This window comes from Euleptes europaea, chromosome 11 (genome assembly GCF_029931775.1).
Source record: "Euleptes europaea isolate rEulEur1 chromosome 11, rEulEur1.hap1, whole genome shotgun sequence".
Classification (NCBI taxonomy): domain Eukaryota; kingdom Metazoa; phylum Chordata; class Lepidosauria; order Squamata; family Sphaerodactylidae; genus Euleptes; species Euleptes europaea.
The window spans coordinates 18,417,147-18,435,538 of NC_079322.1; the positions used below are offsets into that span (position 1 = coordinate 18,417,147).

The 18,392-nt window shown below is 43.5% G+C and overlaps 1 protein-coding gene across 2 annotated transcripts in view; it reads right to left on the minus strand.

Moving 5' to 3' along the window:
• Nucleotides 1-18,392, minus strand: part of HECW1 (HECT, C2 and WW domain containing E3 ubiquitin protein ligase 1) — a 202,145-nt gene that overhangs the window by 80,675 nt on the left and 103,078 nt on the right. For both annotated transcript variants that reach the window (XM_056857626.1, XM_056857625.1), the window contains exons 7-10: nucleotides 15,264-15,406; nucleotides 13,053-13,153; nucleotides 10,055-11,428; nucleotides 5,630-5,731 (exon numbers count right to left, since the gene is read on the minus strand). In XM_056857626.1, the coding sequence (XP_056713604.1) occupies nucleotides 5,630-5,731; nucleotides 10,055-11,428; nucleotides 13,053-13,153; nucleotides 15,264-15,406 (1,720 nt within the window). The remainder of the gene's footprint in view (nucleotides 1-5,629; nucleotides 5,732-10,054; nucleotides 11,429-13,052; nucleotides 13,154-15,263; nucleotides 15,407-18,392) is intronic.

Below are 18,392 nucleotides of genomic sequence, written 5' to 3' on the forward strand. Positions count from 1 at the left end.
GACAGCTTGTAACAATGTGTAATTATCCCATGAGTCATGCAGAAAGCCTTTGTAGACCACAGTACCATGGTGAATGCCAGTTGGAGAGCCCAGATCTAGAAATGGCTACATTTCCTTGGAAAGCACCTTACTGGTATGACAAGCAGTGGGGCCAGGTTGTAAATACACTCCAGACTTTATGGTGCGTGCACCCAAGTATTTAAGAAACACTCAGTATACATCAAGGATGTGTACAATGTCGCAGATGGAGAACTTATCACAATGGATCTAGGGACAGATTTGCAATAAAAAAGTATTTGGGTTAGTTTGATGTATGCTTCCCCCACCTCTTTACTTTAAACCTAGCGGTCAGTGAAAAACCTGAAACTGGAAATACTGGCCAGGTAGATCCACGTATGCTAGGCAGAACACAATGTTCAGATGATGGAGCAACAGGACAGAAAGTGGTGGCCTACAGATTGATCCTCTGCATATTGACTCAAAATAACATCCCATTGAGTCGCATGGATCTAACTTCCTAGTAAGTGAGCTTAGGATGGCAGCCTCAGGCCAACTCAAAGCAATGCGATGTTGGGTTGGACCCAGACTAACAGTGCATTCCTAAGGAGAGTTACTCCAGTCTAAGCCCACTGAAATGAATGGGCTTAGACTGGAGTAACTGTCCTTAGGAATGCACTGTAAATTTTCCATCTGGAGCATTCCTGGCTCTCCTCTCTCTCTGCAGCCCACAGATCCCCATGAAATGCTGCTCTTCAAGGGTAGGGGACCCAGAGGAATTATATCAGAGGGGTGACTGGAGTAGGAATGGGGAATTTGTGGAAAGTTCTGTTAGTGAAAAATGTAACTTGGACCCAGCTTCGTAGCTAGTTGTGATGAACTTGTGCATTTGATTCAGCAGGATTCAGTCAAGCATGCAATAATCTATGTCTACACCTTCTGATTCAGAAAAGATTCTTTCTTCTTAAAAGTGTTCTAAAGTGATGCGGGCATCGGTGCCATCTTACTGCAAAATCTGGGTGGGGATCTTTTGGGTGGACCACTGCTTGTACTGCTGAGAATAATTGTTCCTACATGGCATTCAAATCAAGCGGAGAATTAAATAATACAATTTCTGTAGCAAATATTCAATTGGAGCTGCATGCGAAAGGCAGACACGGTCAAGGATGCAGAATATATAGTTACTGGAAGAAAAATGCAGCGAACGGGAGCTGCAGAGAAGACCTCTGGAAGCTGTTTATTCTCCCATTGTTAAATACCAGTACTTGGGGGATTATATTAATTAAATCTTGTAATAAACACTTCTACCAGATCAGTTGGTAATAGACTGTGATGAAAAAGAGGTAGACCTAAGTGCCCTCAGGATTGAACATTACCACAGAATCCCTAGAAATAATCCAGATTTAATTATCAGGACCAAATACATTCGACATTCCTCCTAAATAATTTAACAGCAGCATAACAGGCTCTAATCTGAAATCTAATTTGCCCTCATTTGCAAAGTGGCTGGGAAAGATTGTGGGAGAGGGGAATATTTGCCTGTTTTGTAAATTACTCCCTATTTTTTATTCCCCCTTAAATCTACAGGAGGCTTCTAATAAGATCTCTGGCCTCTAGGCAACTGATGCCTTCTTTTGGCCTTTATTGCATCCACAAGGTGACACTCAACTCTGATGAGGTTAGGGACTACTGGCAGCTCAGGGGGCGGATGAATTATTTACTAAGGTCACTGGAAATCAAGTAAGCTCACTCCTCGCATCCTCCATAAAGCAAACATTGAGCTTTGTTTTCAAAACTTGCTTAGTTTTTAAGACACTGGATGTTGCAATTCTCCAACAATAACTAGGTCTTGATTCTTGGATCTACAACAGACGTTCTTGGAATTACGATACCCACTAGATGTGGTAAGAAGAAGAAGAGTTGGTTTTTATACCCTGATTTTCTGAACTTTTAGGGAGTCTCAAAGCAGCTTACAATCGCCTTCCCTTCCTCTCCCCACAGCAGGCGCCTTGTGAGGTAGGTGGGGTTGAGAAAGTTTGGAGAGAACTGTGACTAGCCCAAGGGCACCCAGCAGGCTTCATGTGGAGGAGTGGGGAAACCAACCCGGTTCACCAGATTAAGGAAGGAAACAGATCAACAAAGCGAGAACGATACCAAGGGATAACCTGCTACAAGATAGGCCCAATCGAAACCACGTCAGAACACCACTGGTCGTCACATGCAGCTCTCAGATCACACCGGTTCAACGCGTCATTAACAACCTACAACCTATGCCGGACAATGATACTCTCCTCTCAAAGGCATTGGGAGGCAAACCTTTTCTTGCTCACAGACAGCCTCCTCACCTTAAACAACTTATCACCCACAGCAAATACCCTTCCAAACATGGACGTGGACCAGGGGCCCGCCACGGACCAAGGTTTATTTATTTATTTATTTTTCAAATTTCTATCCCGTCTCTCTCACAGCAAATGCGGCTAACAACAATGTAGAATAACATGACATAAACAAGTTAAATACCACAGACCAACAGCGATATGGAATTACATAATGCCAGCTCTGTTCCCATATCCACTGTCAACACAATAACTGGATCTCCCAACGCCTGCCAGACCATCTTAGGTTCATTCACTTGCTCATCTCCCGACATCATACATGCCATCAAATGTCAGCAATGCCCTTCCTTTCTCTACATCGGACAAATAGGTCCCATGGACATAAATTCAACATTAAAAACCACGACACTCAGTGGGAGGACATTTTCATCTTCTAGGTAATTCCATTGCTGACCTAAGAGTTGCAGTCCTCAAACAAAGAAAATTCAAAGGGAAATTACAACTGGAGACTGCTGAACAAGTTCGGAACGATTCCCCCCCACACACACAGACACAAGGGCTGAATAGGGACAAAGGATTTTTATCTCAATACAGATGTTAATTTTCTGCCCCCAAGCACTTCTCCTCTGCTCTAATCAAGCTGATCACAATATGCATTGTACATTTCCATCCTTTACAACACCCCACCCACATTCTGACTAGGATAAAAGGACTCAGACCTTTACTTCTATTCTACGATGTCTGATGAAGGGAGCTTTGACTCTAAACTGGTACACCCTGAAACTCTTCTTAGTCTCTTAGGTGCTACTGGACTCAAATCTAACTCAAATCTAACTACTGGACTCAAATCTAACACGGTCTCCCTCTGAAAGTAGGTCTTGAAAAACCACGAAGGTTAACATGTTAGAGAGGTTAGATTGCACCCTCTACTGGAAAACCACTGTTATTGCAAGCAATTACGTGTGTGTAAAGTGCCCTCAAGTCACAGCCGACTTATGGAAACCCCTTTTTGGGGTATTCATGGCAAGAGAGACTAACAGAGGTGGTTTGCCAGTGCCTTCCCCTGCACAGCAACCCTGGTATTCCTTGATGGTCTCCCATCCAAATACTAACTAGGGCCGACCCTGCTTAGCTTCTGAGATCTGACGAGATCTGGCCATCCTGGTCAGGGCCCTCTAGAATAAAGCTGTTTAATGGGACGAGGAAGGAAGGCATGTATTCTCCTGAAGAATTCATACATATGAAGCACAAGATATTGAATTCCAGCTCCAGGGGCCTTGCCTTCATGGTGATCTGCACTCAAGTGTCACGTGCTGTCTCAAGATCACACCTTAACTGGGCAAGAAAACCAGACTTTGCTTGGGCAGGCTCCTTGGGGCAGAATTCTTTCTCTCCAGATATTGGCCTGTTCCCTTAAAAAAAAAAAAAATCTGAAGGGTAATTCCTTCACCAAGGAAGCAATCCACTGAGAGACCCCATAAGACTTCATTGAAGAAAGTGGGAGCTCTCATTCAATCCAGTGGTGTATATGAAGGAGAACCTTTCTGTGGATTTTGCCCCTAGGTATACTTCCAGAGGATACACCGATGAGGTAAAGATAGCTGAGAAATTTAAGAGATGTTACAAAGGTTATTTCACTACCAGCTTCACAACTGGAATCATCAGGTACGTGCCCATTTCTGCGTTTCCCATTGGTCTTGCCCCTCTTATCCATGCTTCAAGCAAGCTGCCTACCATTTAAATATGACTTTTAAGGTTTATCTGTTCGAAAGTGCCCTGTTTACATTTATTTACTAAACATTCTTCTGAAACATTTTTAATGTTTTGATTTCCCAAACATTTTTTTAAATCACCAAACTGCTCTGAGCATTTAAGGAAACATTTTTCTGATATCATTGGCATTAGCGAATCAGTACTGCTCACAGTCAGAACACAGCCCAGAAGAGGAACAAGCATGCTTGTCCTGAAGATGGTGAGGAGACTTCCATACTGGGCACGCTGCTAGACAAATACTTTTGTCTTCCTGCTTAATTCGCCCAGTTGTCTCCTTCCCCTTCCTCTATGCTCTACCTTTCACCATCTTAATACAATCCTATTGTGTTTGTTTTTATCTGCAGTACAGTGAGTACCAACTAGTAGGGGTGAGTAGGGCACAATGCAAGTAACATTATTATAATTACACTCTCCAACCATTAATTTTTTTCTCCCATCTTTTTGCAAGGATCTGTGAGCTACGAGCTGCAGGCAGCTCCCATTCAGTTCAATAATTTGCACAGCAGAACTACCTGGTGAAAAGTTCCTTGTCAAACTAAATGTTTGAAGACTGACGCGGTTTTCTTTTGGGAATAACTTAAGGATAGCTTTAGAAGGTATATGGTGCACAACTGCAGTGTCACTAGGTAATATACTATTTATTTCAGTGTATATGCACTTGGAATTTACACTGCAGGTGGCCATGATTCATCTTGGTCTCCTGCCATGTGTACGTTCAGCAAAGTCTGTATTTTCTTCATGTGCCTTGGAGCTCACCACGTGCAATACACTGTGTATTCCCTGCATATCAGTAATGTATGCAGCCAGGCATGGAGCTGGGAGAAGGCGCACCCGGGGCGAGGAGGGAGGCAGGGTGTGTTCCACGCGCGCTGGAGCCAGGTGCTGGTGGTCCCAGGGCTAGGCATGCAGCTGGGGGAAGGAGCAGAGAGAAATGCACCGGATGGGTGCATGGCGCCTGCCCTCGCAGAAATAGAGAGGGAGAGCAGTGGCTGGTTTGAGCTGAGGGCAGGCGGGCGGGCAGCTGCACTCGTTCCATGACACGGTGGCGTTCCTTCTCCCCATGCCCATGCTGGAGCCCTCCCTCTCCTTGTGCCCGGGGCAACTGCCCCCGCCTGACACCCCACCCCCCAAGATCTGGCCCTGTATGCAGCAACCTTTGCGTTGCTGAACAAAGTAGTACAGGCTCTTATCTGGCAATCAGTTTGCACTCATTGCTCCTACACCGCTATTATACACTTCTGTGAATGACGTCTGCTTTTCACAGCAACTGTCTCCTCTGCCTTATAGGACACAACTTGACTACAGTGAAGTGCTGTGCCAAAATAATTTGCACGAATTGAGGACTCTGGTGCCTGAATCCAGGCATTTTACCGTCCGCCCTCCTATGGCAGCTTGCTAGAGGAGGCCTGGCCATCACTGCAGAAGGTCAAAGAGCAGTACTGCAGCAATCTAAGGCACATTCTGAATCACTGTTGAGGTAAAAATGTAATATATACATATATTTTAAAAATACCAACGCTTACTTGGTGGAAGAGTCTCGTCAATGGTAGGGTAGTGATGGTGGTCAGGCCTCAAGGAAGGAAGCTGGTTGATTGGCTGAGAATTATGGAGTAAAGGGCAATCACCTATGGATAAGACAGTCAAGATGTTCATATTCATTCACGGATGTTGTACAGGGGTTACAAATGCACTACTGTAAACACAAATGGATGGGAAGATTTTTTTTAGCTAAGGGCTGACAAGAATCTGGTGTACCAGTTGTCTGAGCACTGTTTTAAAATAGTGTATGTAGCAAAGAGAGATTGAAAGTCAAAAGGAAGATCTCAAGGTTCAACATGCAGTAAGGAATGATGGATTACTCTCTAACCCCCAACTAAGGAATGATGGGTTAGATTCAGTCCCTACCTTCTCGAGATACACAGTGGTGTTATGGAACAGAAGAAAGGAAAGTAGGGGACAGATGAGGGTACAAGAGGGAGTGAGCAAGGAGAAAGATAGCAAAAGAGGAAGATGGGACCTGAGGTAAAGAAGAAGTCATCTGAGATACGGAAGAGATGAGCCAACAGTGTGTGGAAGTGTTTTTTGAAAGCTTGTGTTTGCGGCAGGTATTTTTGCATTGGCAACCTGAGCAAATGTTACTAGCCGTTCCTGGTATCAGCAGAATCTCCTTGAGGAACACTAACCATCTTGAGGTTGTACACGATGCCAGAAAACTCTGTGAGAACTTCCAAACCACAACTGCTAGAGTCAAGAACATTTTCCCAATCATAACTGGGGATCCACCAGTTTTATCCCACTGCTTGTCATTTCTTGCCGAGTCACATACTGTGTCATAAAATAGATGCAAACAAACAAACAAACAATTTTAAGAGGGGGGGGGGGGGGACAATTACCTTGTGTGGTTGTGACATCACTGTGAAAATTTTAACATTAACATTTTTAACCTCCAGGGGGGGAAATTATGGATTCCTAGCTTATGATATTCTTTGTGGCAGAATGTTTTTTTCAGTCTGCTGTACTGAAATCGGCAGAATTGAGATCAGTCATAAAACTACTAATTGGTTTTATACAAATTACTCATACGTTGGAGAACAGAGCAAACTATTTTATACCAACTCAGATTATTGGTCCATGTGGCTCAGTGTTGTTCACTCTGAGTGGCAGCGCGGTTTGGAAGCCCATTCCTGAAAGGGGTGGGGGGAATTAGGCAGCTTCCACAGAGGCTTCCCGGCCGCAAAAAGGAATTTAATAAAAAAAAAGAAAATAAAAATTCCCCCCAAATTCTGCATTGTGTTCAGTGAGGCTATGCCACCTATTTTGGTGGTGTAGCAAAGCCACAGCGTGAGGGGTGTTCCCGGGGTGAAAGGGGTCTGGAAGCTGACTAACATCAGCTCCGCCCTGGGAATGCCCGGGGAACACACACACACCAATGCTGGCGCAGGCTTTTCCTTCTGGGATTTCCCTGCCAGCATGGCAGTGATGGTGGAGGAGGACAGCGCAGCTGCATGATTCCCCAGCGCTGGCATGTTTGCCCCCTCACTGGCGTTCGCGCCACTTTGGGCCATGGTAAAGTGGCACAGACGCTGGTGCAGGGTCACGCCTGTTCCTATCGTGCTTCGGACCCCCTTCAGGAATGCATGGTTAGGCAGACAAAGGTCTTTCGGAACTGAACCTGGGACCTTCCGCATATAAAGCATGTGCTCTGCTCCTTCCTTTTAAAAGAAGTTTTTAAAGTACAGTTGAAACTAGAAAGAAAATCCAAAGAACTACGATTCTCACTCTCTAAAACAAAATCAAACGTAAGCCTTTAATTACATATAAGGACCATTTTAATTACATGGCCGAAAAAAATTGACCTGGATTTTTCCCCTAATTATATCTACAGTTCTACAGTTTTCGACAATCTCACAACCACAAAAAGCAAATGCCATTGATGAAAACATGGATATGTCGCACTATTTTACATGCTGAAAAATGTTTAAAGTTTATTTTAAAGCCGTTTAAAGCTCATTTTACATTCTTTCCCAAATGACACAAATTTCTTTAACTTACTATTAGATCACCAATTATCCTCCTCCCTGTCATTTGTTTACTTACAATGCAATCCTATGCAGAATTATGCCATTCTAAGTCCACTGAGGTCAATGAAAGTCAGACTGGAGTAACTCTGCCTAGCATTGCATTTTTAGTTATTTACTCTTGCATAAGGGGCAGCATTTAGTCAAATTAGACTGGGTTCTTGTCTTACCTGGGTGATGTAGGAGCTATTGCTCAGTTCCCTTCTGTGCCTCTAGAGTAACGTTAGACATCACCCCCCCCCCCGGTCCCACATGAGAGGATCTCACACTGTAGCCCCTCCAAATGCCAGTGTTAATTTTCGGAAGGTGAGATTAATGTTGGCATGGGGGAGGAGCCACAGATGGCTTCAGGATGAATTTGTAAATACATCTTCATACATGGAACAGTCCCAAATTTTCCTGGGAACATGGTCACGTTACCAGTCATGGTCATTTTACATGGTCATACTACCGGTAAACCAAGTGATCATAGGCTTAGCTAGCTGCCGTTTCTGAGATCATGAAGCATGTAAGAACAGAGGAATTCCCTTGCTAGAGCAGACCAATATCTACCTAGTGTAGAATTCCATTTCCAATAGTAGGCAGCCAAATGCATTTGGGATTATCCAGTTGCTTTTCGGTTTCTGCAGCTGCCATGAGGATGTTGTTCATACTTGCGATTGACCGTTTCACACATAACAAGTGTCCAGGCGGCACATATCCAAGGAAGTTTGGGACAACTAGCAGGAACATTATCTTATGGGAATCAACCCTTATTATACTTTTATGGATGAAAACCTGCGGAGATAATGTTATGTTGTCTCTCTCAACCAACTAAATCAAAAAGGGCAACCAGTCTTTTAAATCATTATTTACTGTTTCTATTTTTACCCCCCATTCCTTTCTGTAAAGCAAACTCAAAATCAACAAAATAGCACCTCCCCGCCATAAAAACTGAGATAAAAAGAAGTTCCACAAAGCTTCTTCAAGTGCCTGGGGGTAATTTTAGCTGCTGGTGAAATTGGACTGACAGATGAGGGGGAGAGGAGGAATGGAGAGGCTGCAAGGCCAGGCATAAGAGCAGCATTTTCCACTCTAATTAGGAGATATTAGCGTTCCACCACAATGATACAGGTTAGGCTTAATTCGCCATATTACTCCATTACGTTGCTCGATAAAGGCAATATGTTACCTACTGACACACAGGCAGAGTCATGCTATCGAGGTAATTCACAATAGCTAAAAAAAAAAAAAAAGTGGCCTCCTATTACAAAGGAGGCGTTTTGTGCTGGCACGCACAAAGTCTTACCAAGACCGAACCTCACAGGTTGTAAAATGCAGCAGTTTAAGACACCAGATGAGGAGGTAGCCCTTTACATGACCCCCTCTTTCTATTCTTCATACATAAACACACACACGTTTTAGATGAAATGGAGCGTGCCATATATGCAATCAGGAAGAAAGGCCCAGAGAAACAACAGGACAGTCTGGTGGATTCTCATCTTGACCTGTCAATGGGTACATACTTTTAAATCTCCCGATCCTCTCAAAGGTAAGGGGGGGCCAAGGAAATTCATTGTTTCCCTACCCCTGTGTCCCGCCCCTTTCATGTTGTGATGGACAGGACTCCAGGTGCGACACATGACAAGTGAGGGAGGGACGTGGACAACAGATATCGGGAGGGAAGGGAAGGGAAGGGAGGAGCTACCTTGTCTCCTACAACATTCAGTGGTTTAAAGAAAGGGTAACCAGTGTCTGGGTTGGAAGGTGACAACCTAAATCAGTGCCTCTCCTTTTGTGGTGATGTGCATAATATCCAGTTATGTGGGCGGCAGCTCATTTCCCCCCCTCCTTTATGCATTACACAAAAGCACAGTCAAAGGAAGCATCATTCAGGCATCACACCTCAATTCCTATACTGAAAATAAACTCTTCATACAATCACTTAGCATTTAGATCTGTCCTTCCTAAGCAGGGTTTTAAGTCCCCGAATGAACGTGAGCACTCCTCCAAGGAAAAAGACTTTGGCCATCAAAGGAAGCATCATTCAGGCATCACACCTCAATTCCTATACTGAAAATAAACTCTTCATACAATCACTTAGCATTTAGATCTGTCCTTCCTAAGCAGGGTTTTAAGTCCCCGAATGAACGTGAGCACTCCTCCAAGGAAAAAGACTTTGGCCATCAAAGGAAGCATCATTCAGGCATCACACCTCAATTCCTATACTGAAAATAAACTCTTCATACAATCACTTAGCATTTAGATCTGTCCTTCCTAAGCAGGGTTTTAAGTCCCCGAATGAACGTGAGCACTCCTCCAAGGAAAAAGACTTTGGCCATCGTTAATGCCTATGAGAGATAGTTAAGGTATTGCTTCTCCAAATCTAACCTTCTCTTCTGTTGCTGGGGCCTGCTACTGGAGACTCTACGCATTCCCCCGTTCTCTGCAGATTCATTCCGCGAGCTACCAGTTCCTCAGGCCAGTGGGTGGAGCCGTCCACTTGTTCCCTGTCGAACTCGGGGCTTTGCCCCGAGTCCGGCACCGACTCAAAAGCGCTGTTCTCCTCTTCCTCGTCATCCTGTGAGGAAAAAACTGTGCTTTCGGAAATCCTTGCGCTGTCGATAGAGGAGAACCGGGTATGGCTAGAGAACCGGTTGGTGCTCTCCGGACCAGAAGTGCTGTAACAGGATGTGCTGTAACACGAGGTGCTGTAACAAGAAGTGCTGTAGCAAGACGGGCTGTAGCAGGACGTGTCGCACATTTCACATTCGCCGTTCGGCCTGGGGCTCAGCTCGCTCTCACTTTCCGTCCTGGGGCCTTCGCCATCCAGGAGAGGTTCGTTTAAGTCAGCGAGGTGTTCAATGGAGGTGCTTCGAGGCACCGTCCCCCGAACGAAGTCCTCTTCAGCTCTGTCTTCCGCGGGGGGTTCTTCCAGCATGGTTTCCGTTTCACTGACCACGTCCTTTTCTGACACTTCCTTGACAGTCAGTTCTTCATCGTTCTCGACGCTGCCCTGATCTTCCTCTCCTTCTCCGTCGCTACTCATCTGGGCAGAAGGCAAACTATGCAGGAGGTTGTGTATCCGGATGTAGTGGGTTCGAGGAGTCTCCGGCTCTCCACAAGCTGATGCTATCACTGTCTCAAGCTCAGACACCGGCAAGGAACATGGCCTGTTTTTCCTTTTCACCACTGTCCTTAGCTGCAGCTTGTTCTCCTCCTCTTCCTCCTCCTCCTGTTCCTCTTGGGCTGAGGCCCCACCGTCTTGACTTTTCTCCTGATCCTTAACTGTCTGCGTGTCTCCGGTCACCTCATCAATAGATAGAGTTTCTATGCAGGTTAAGATGTCATTGTCTCCCTGTGCAATGGAATTGACTTTATTATTCTCCCTAACTTCAGATTCAGGGGGCGTGCACGCCAGCAGAGTCAGTTGCTCGGTAAGCTCCACAGCACTCAGGGAAGGCATCGTTTCCCCGGGGATGGATTCCATGGGATCAACCGCATCTGCTGGCCCTGCCTCAGTCTCCCCGTTTCCTGCTAGCTCTTCTTTTAAAAGGCTGTCCTGGGTGAGATCCCCAGCACCAGAGCCATCAACACTGATGCAGATCACTGGGCATCCATTTAGCTTCTCTGGAGCTGCGCCTTCCAAGCTCACTGTGCTGGCACACGGAGGCTCACCAAGGATTTCCTCTGCCCAGATATGCATGGGGCTCTCCTGGAATTCAGCTGACTCGGGATCTGCAGTGATCGAGACCTCTTCATCATCTGCTGGAAGCAAGAAAGCAAGGAGTTAATGAGCTAAAGAAATCTGTTTGCTCTATCCTGGGTTTAGATAACATGATACTGGGTTTAAATAACATGATACAATAAAGACCTACAGAGATATGTAAGAGCTAAATGCCAAACATTTCCTGCTTTAGCCATGCTTCAAACTAAGGACCAGTTCACACTACCTCCTGAAAGCAATGAATTCAAAAACAAGCAAAAAAAAAAAAAAAAAGCCCCCACTCCAACTTTTACAAATCTAATTTCTTAATTTAAATATCATTTCTATTTAAATCAGGTTGTTTGATGCTTTAAAATTTCAGTTCTAGTGACACTCGGCTGATAGCCTAGTTTACAATGCTATCTGATTTAATACAAAGTCCTTAAAGCCGAGCCTAAATTTATGACTTTTTAAAGTGCATTTACGGCCCCAGGATCAAATATATTGAGAAAGTCTGCTTGCTCAGTAAAGAACGAATGATGGGTAAAGAAGCTGCTTAGCTGCTCCTGTGAGCTTGTCACAGGAGATCATGTACTCTATTGCATATATTATGAACATACATCTTGAGATAACAGTTATATGCTTATAATGCATTACATTACAATATATTTTTTAAAAGACATATCCTGCGCTCTAGAGAATCTGCCGTAGGCAGTTTGTAGTTTTATACGAGGTATCTTGTTTTGAAAATGGATAGAACTGCCTGACCCAGATTTTCCACAACAAAAATTAACTGTTCTTAGTCTTTCTCTTCTTAGCTTTCTCTCTCTCCCTCTCTTCTTTACTGCGTTACAAGAAAACAGCACCTACATGGCACCTGGTTGACCACTGTGTGAACAGACTGCTGGACTTGATGGACCTTGGTCTGATCCAGCATGGCTTTTTTATGTTCTTATGTATTTCTATAGATGAGGTCTTCCATCCGAATGTTCTTTTGGAGCCTCATATTATTATCTGATCCTTCCTCCAAAGATCTCAGGGGTGTTCTATAGAACAGCCTATGTTCTATGGGATGTCCTGAGAATAGCCCTTAGAGATAGATTGGGTGGATGAGTGACATCTACTTTCTCAAGGCCACCGAAGGGGCTTGTTACTAACCTGAGATTCAAGCGGAAATCTCCCTGGACCAAGAGGTACATTCTACTCACTAGGCAGTAACCCTAAAGACACTTTCCTGGGAGTAAGCCCCACTGAGTAACATGGGGAACTTTTTCCATATATACCTGCTTAGGATGGCTTCCTAAATCGTACCCTCAGTGCCATCCTATACAGAGTTACTTTATTGATTTTCAACAGCCTAAAACAGGAGGAACTCTGTATAAGATGGCTCTGTAACTCTCAAAGGATCTAGACATGCTGGCCTCATGGATGGCAAAAAATAGAAGCTGAGTATGACTTTTAATTCACCAGACTTTTAATTCACCAGCCATTGAGTACAAGCACAGTGCTTTAGTGAAAGACTGTAGGCTACCCCATGTATTGAAAATCCAGACAGAGAACTCGGAAGCTATTCTCATTCATAAAACACTACCATTAAGACAAAACGCTTCTTCGCCAGTGGTAGTTGTCTATGGTAAAGTACCCTAGGCAAGCCCATTACTTCAAGCATCCTGTGGTATTCACCTGGGTGAATTGAAGACGTGATCTCAAATCGAAACTGCAGCTGCCCACTGACGTGGTCTGTTGGCAACCTGCGCCCCAGAGTATAGCTCACAACCCTGTCCCTGTAAAACATGAAGTGGTACATTTATTACCATTTTATTTATTACAGAAGCAAATTAATAATACAGGTTGAGTACCCCTTATCCGGACTGCTTGGGACCAGAAGTTCTCCGTATTTTGGATCTTTCTCTATATTGGAATATTTTGGAATTTTTGTAAATACGTAATGAGATATGTTGGGGATGGGACCCAAATTCATTTATGTTTTATATACACTTTATACACATAGCCTGAATGTAATTTTAAACAATATTTTAAATAATTTTGTTTACACTGAACCGCCAGAAAGCAAAGGTGTAACTATCTCAGCAGAATACCTGTATCAGCTGTTGGATAAGAGCAACGACAAACAATAAACTAACAATGGCAGGCGTTCAGTCTCCACCTACGATGCAGTGTGCACTGTATTTTATTTTTTTAGGCGAGAGGAAACACTGAAAGCAGCACGGATCTACCTGCATGCCGGCTCGAAGTGTCCAGTTTTCGGATCAGTCCAGATATGGGATGTCACCTGTACTGTTTATCAGAAGAATTCATTTTAGTGTAATAGTGTTCAGTGTACTTCAGGGAATAATGTGGCTCCCTTGGATTTTCATAGGCTCCTCAACGTGAAAATAGCAATTGTGGACAAACTTCCCTGGGGGTATGTAGCCACCAGAAAGTGTTGGAGTGTTATAGATTGCACATTCAGTTCATGCGGGTCAGCAATGAGGCAGAAGAGAGTGAGCCAGTGATCTATATATATGAAATGTACACTGATGTCCCAAAATCCCCTGCAATGTAGTAGGTTTTCCATCGCAGATATTCAGGACTGATTCAATCAATGTGAAACGGATTCTGTAAAGAAACCACCAGTCTACAGAGTAGTCTGAAGAACCATGGTGCAGTTCTACTGCTAATCAAGAAAAAATAGTAGCCATGCCACACCAACATTGCAAACAACCCCCAAAATACAAAAGCATGTGGCTAAGGGACAATACTCATAGATTTAATTATGTACCAACATTATAACTACCTATATGTACTGACTGAAATACATCCAAAGTAACAATACACAACAATTCTACTGGCATAGAATCAAGAGTCCATTTATAATCCTTGAGCTTGTTGTTCCATATATTGTGTATCTGTTTGAAATGGAATGAGGAGTTTGTCAGATTATGTATCATTTTGGACAAATAAGACTGGTGCGAAGTTCTGATTAAGATTTTCACGAAGCGGGATCAGGAGCTGGCAACCCATCTAGTGTTGAAGAGATTATTTATAGCTATTTTCCCAACAATACTGAAGAGATATTTTATAACTTTATTAACTGATCTACTGGTGTTGTATCATTGAAGAGATATCCACAAAATATGGAAGAACAAGCTCAAGGATTATAAATGGACTCTTAATTCTATGCTAGTAGAATTGTTGTGGATTGTTACTTTGGATGTATTTCAGCCAGTATATATAGGTAGTTAACGTTGGTACATAATTAAATCTATGGGTAGTGTCCCTTAGCTACATGCTTTTGTATTTGGGGGTTTATTTGCAGCTCTACAGCTGACACCAAGCATGGCTGGTCCTCCGTATGCAATGGCTGCTAAGAAAATCCATGATAAAGTTATGCTTGATGTTTAATCTGTTAGTTTCCCTGCATATATAGGGCTTGCACATTTTAACTTCATTTATTTTAACTGGTTTTTATCATTGATTTTATCTTTTAAAAAAGTGTGTGTGAGAGGGAGGGGAAGGAAATCAAACAATATATCCTCTCAAGAATTATTTCAACCCCAGGCTCCATCTTGGTGGCGATATGCAGCTGGCAGCTTAGATCGTATTTGTATATGTTCATGTATGCCAAAATCTGTTCCTACCTAAATGTTTATCTTGCATTAAAACCCGTGTAACTGTTGATTGGCAAGGTCAGTACATTACAATCAAGGCAATAAAATCCACTTTAATGTAACATTCTTCCAACAACAAAAACCCCTCCATCATGCCATTCTTCCCCCCACCAAAAAAAGCCCCTCCACAACAACATTGTGTCAGTTTGGTAACAACTGTCACTCTCCTTTCATCATGGAAGTGACACTTAAAGAACACAAGGCCATGCCCCAACAGATTTACCCTATGGCATGTCTCTCCAGCAGCCGCTGGACTGGCATGGAAAGCTTCCCCAAGAAACGCTTAATGATCGGTCGGCTCTTCGCAAACTTGTCCTTCACCTCTATTTCCAGGACGTCGGTGGGCAGGGAAACAAAGCTGAAGAGCTGTCAAAGAAAGAACACAAGAAGGAAAGCTGGTTACAGCTCTGCTGGGTCAGCCCCAAGCCTGCCATATGGGGCAAATGACCAGGTGCTTCATAAATTCCAAGGGAAATAAAAACAATAAGACCACGTAGCCATAAGAACATTAAGAAAGGCCATGCTGGATCAGACCAAGGCCCATCAAGTCCAGCAGTCTGCTCAAGGCCAGGTGCCTCTAGGAAGCCACAAACAAGACGACTGCAGCAGCACCATCCTGCCTGTGTTCCACTGCACCCAAAATAATAGGCATGCTCCTCTGATCCTGGAGAGAATAGGTATGCATCAAGACTAGCATCCATTTTAACTGGTAGCCATGAATACCCCATGAACATGTTCCCTCCCCTCTTAAAGCCTTCCAAGTTGGCAGCCATCACCACATCCTGGGGCAGGGAGTTCCACAGTTTAACTATGCGTTGTGTGAAGAAACACTTCCTTTTATCTGTTTGGAATCTTTCAGCTTCCAGCTTCAGCAGATGACCCTGCGTTCTGGTATTATAGGAGAAGGAGAAAAGCGTCTCCTTTTCCACTCTCTCCATACTATGCATAATTTTATAGACCTATATCATATCTCCCCTTAACCACCTTCTTTCTAAAGAATAGCCCTAAGCGTTTTAACGGCTCCTCATAGGGCAGTTGCTCTAGCCCCCTGATCATTTTTTTGCTCTTTTCTGCAGCCAACTAAATGCTTCAAAAAGAGTCTGAAGAACTGATTCAAAAATCAAAAGACAACCCATTCAGCTCAATCCTTCAAGCAAAAACAATGAGAAACTTTCAGGTTTAAGTCTTTGGAATATGGGGACAATTTCCACTACACAAAGTTAAAGCGAAGGTATTTACAAAACACCTACAGAAATGCATAAGAGCTAAATGCCCATTTTGCATTTTAGCCACGCTCCAAACTAAGGACTAGTTCACACAGCCTCTTGAAAGAGGATGGATACAAAACTTTGGGGTTAAGGTTTTGGGGAGTGAATGGGGGATGGAGAGGGCTGCTGCTGAACACGCAGCCAGAAAACAATCACCTGATGGCACCATTCTTGAGATCTCATACCTCCATGTGAAGGGTAACTCCTCATATCATGGGGGCGATCGCTCTCTCATTGCAGGTACATATGTTGAGGAGACTGCAGCCACAAACAGGGGTGGTGCATTATTTAATTTTATTGTGTTTTATTTTAAACTCCAGGCTCTGTCCTGGAGCTCATGCACAGCTGGCTCCTAAAGGCTGCTGCCATGATCCATCCACCCGGAATAGTTCTAACTTCTCCCTTTAAGTTGCAAGGCCCTTGCAGTACAATCCTATACATATTTACTCAGGTGTAAGTCCCAATGGTGTAAGTCCCAATGGGACTTACTACTAGGTGAGAATATGACGATGCAAGATACCCAGTTCAAGACATAGCTGGAATTAAGGCTTCCTTTCCTTTCCTTTCCTTTCCCTTTCCTTTCCTTTCCTTTCCTTAGAAGCTGATTAATAAATTTTGAGCAGCAGAAAGTTCTTAGTCATCACTTTTTTTGATGCAAGGGATAAAAGGACTGAAACAATTTTTGCTACCACCAAAGTAATCTTAGGATCACTATCTCTAAGGAAATAAAACAAAGTTTCCAAGGTATAGGGGGTAACTGGCCAGTAATAATTGGATTGGTATAGTATTCCCTAATGTTCTTTAAAAAAAAACAAAAGCAAACCAGCATTCAAGCAGGACATAGAGAGGTGTATCGATCTTGTTAAGGCCACAGGGACAAATTGCATCTGAATAAGGCCTATTTAAAAATCTGCCTTGTAAAACCACGGAGAGTACAATATTCAGTCTCACAAACAGGAAATCGCTGCCATAATGTAGAGTAGTTAAATGATACATATAGGAGGGTAAAGAATTCGGAAGAATTAAGGCTGCATTTCCCATACATAATCGTAGCCAATCATAACTCAATTATATAGAACTCTATTTCAGTAGAAGGAGAAAACAGCAAGAGTCCTGTAGCACCTTAAAGACTAACAAAATTTCTGGCAGGGTATGAGCTTCTGTGAGTCACAACTCACTTCTTCAGATACCAGATAGGTATTTGAAGACGTGAGCCGACTCACGAAAGCTCATACCCTGCCAGAAATTTTTGTTAGTCTTTAAGATGCTATTGGACTCCTGTTCTACGGCTACAGACAAACATGGTTACCCATCGTGATCTGTTTCAGGAGTGATGGAGACAAGAACGATGAGTTGAAATCACTGAATGGCTTCCTACATGGAATCCTGATTCCCAATAGCTCATTTTCTATGTTTGAAGGGAATGCTATGACACTAAGCATGTACTCATTCCGGATCTCATGCCTCACACACCATCACACAGGAGCAGTCAGTGTCATCTCTTTAGCTGTGGTCAATGACTTCCTACTGCGATCTGCAGTAACTCAGTATCAGACAATACTGTATACATTTACCAAAGTCCATTAGCACTCAGCTGCCTAGTCCAAAATTGCTCAGGCCCTCTGTGATGTCATAGCAGCTAAGCCAATGGTGGCCTTACCCTATCAAGTTTATAACATGAGTCAGCAATCACGACTGGCCCCGCCCACCATATTACGCCATATTACAGATTAGGCAGAGGTCAATGAACTTCCCTAATCAAACTGGAAGCCAAAGGGCATGAATAGCTCTAACATTTCTCTCTCTCTCTGATTGGTCCCACACTCTATGTCTGAACCCTGCCATCTATCATTGGTGGTAGTCAAGTCAGTGGGTGTGGCCACTGAAACCTCCTCCCAAACAGTCTCATGTTCCATTTCTTTTGTCTTATTTTTTGAGCCTTAAAGCAACAGGAAGCTTTCTGGAGAAACATAAACTTGTGCAATCCCACTCTTCCCATGTAAGGAAGGCAATGCAAAACCAGTGGGAAAGGTTCCAAGATACTAAAATGTATGCTTTCTATTATTGCCATTGTAAGATACCAT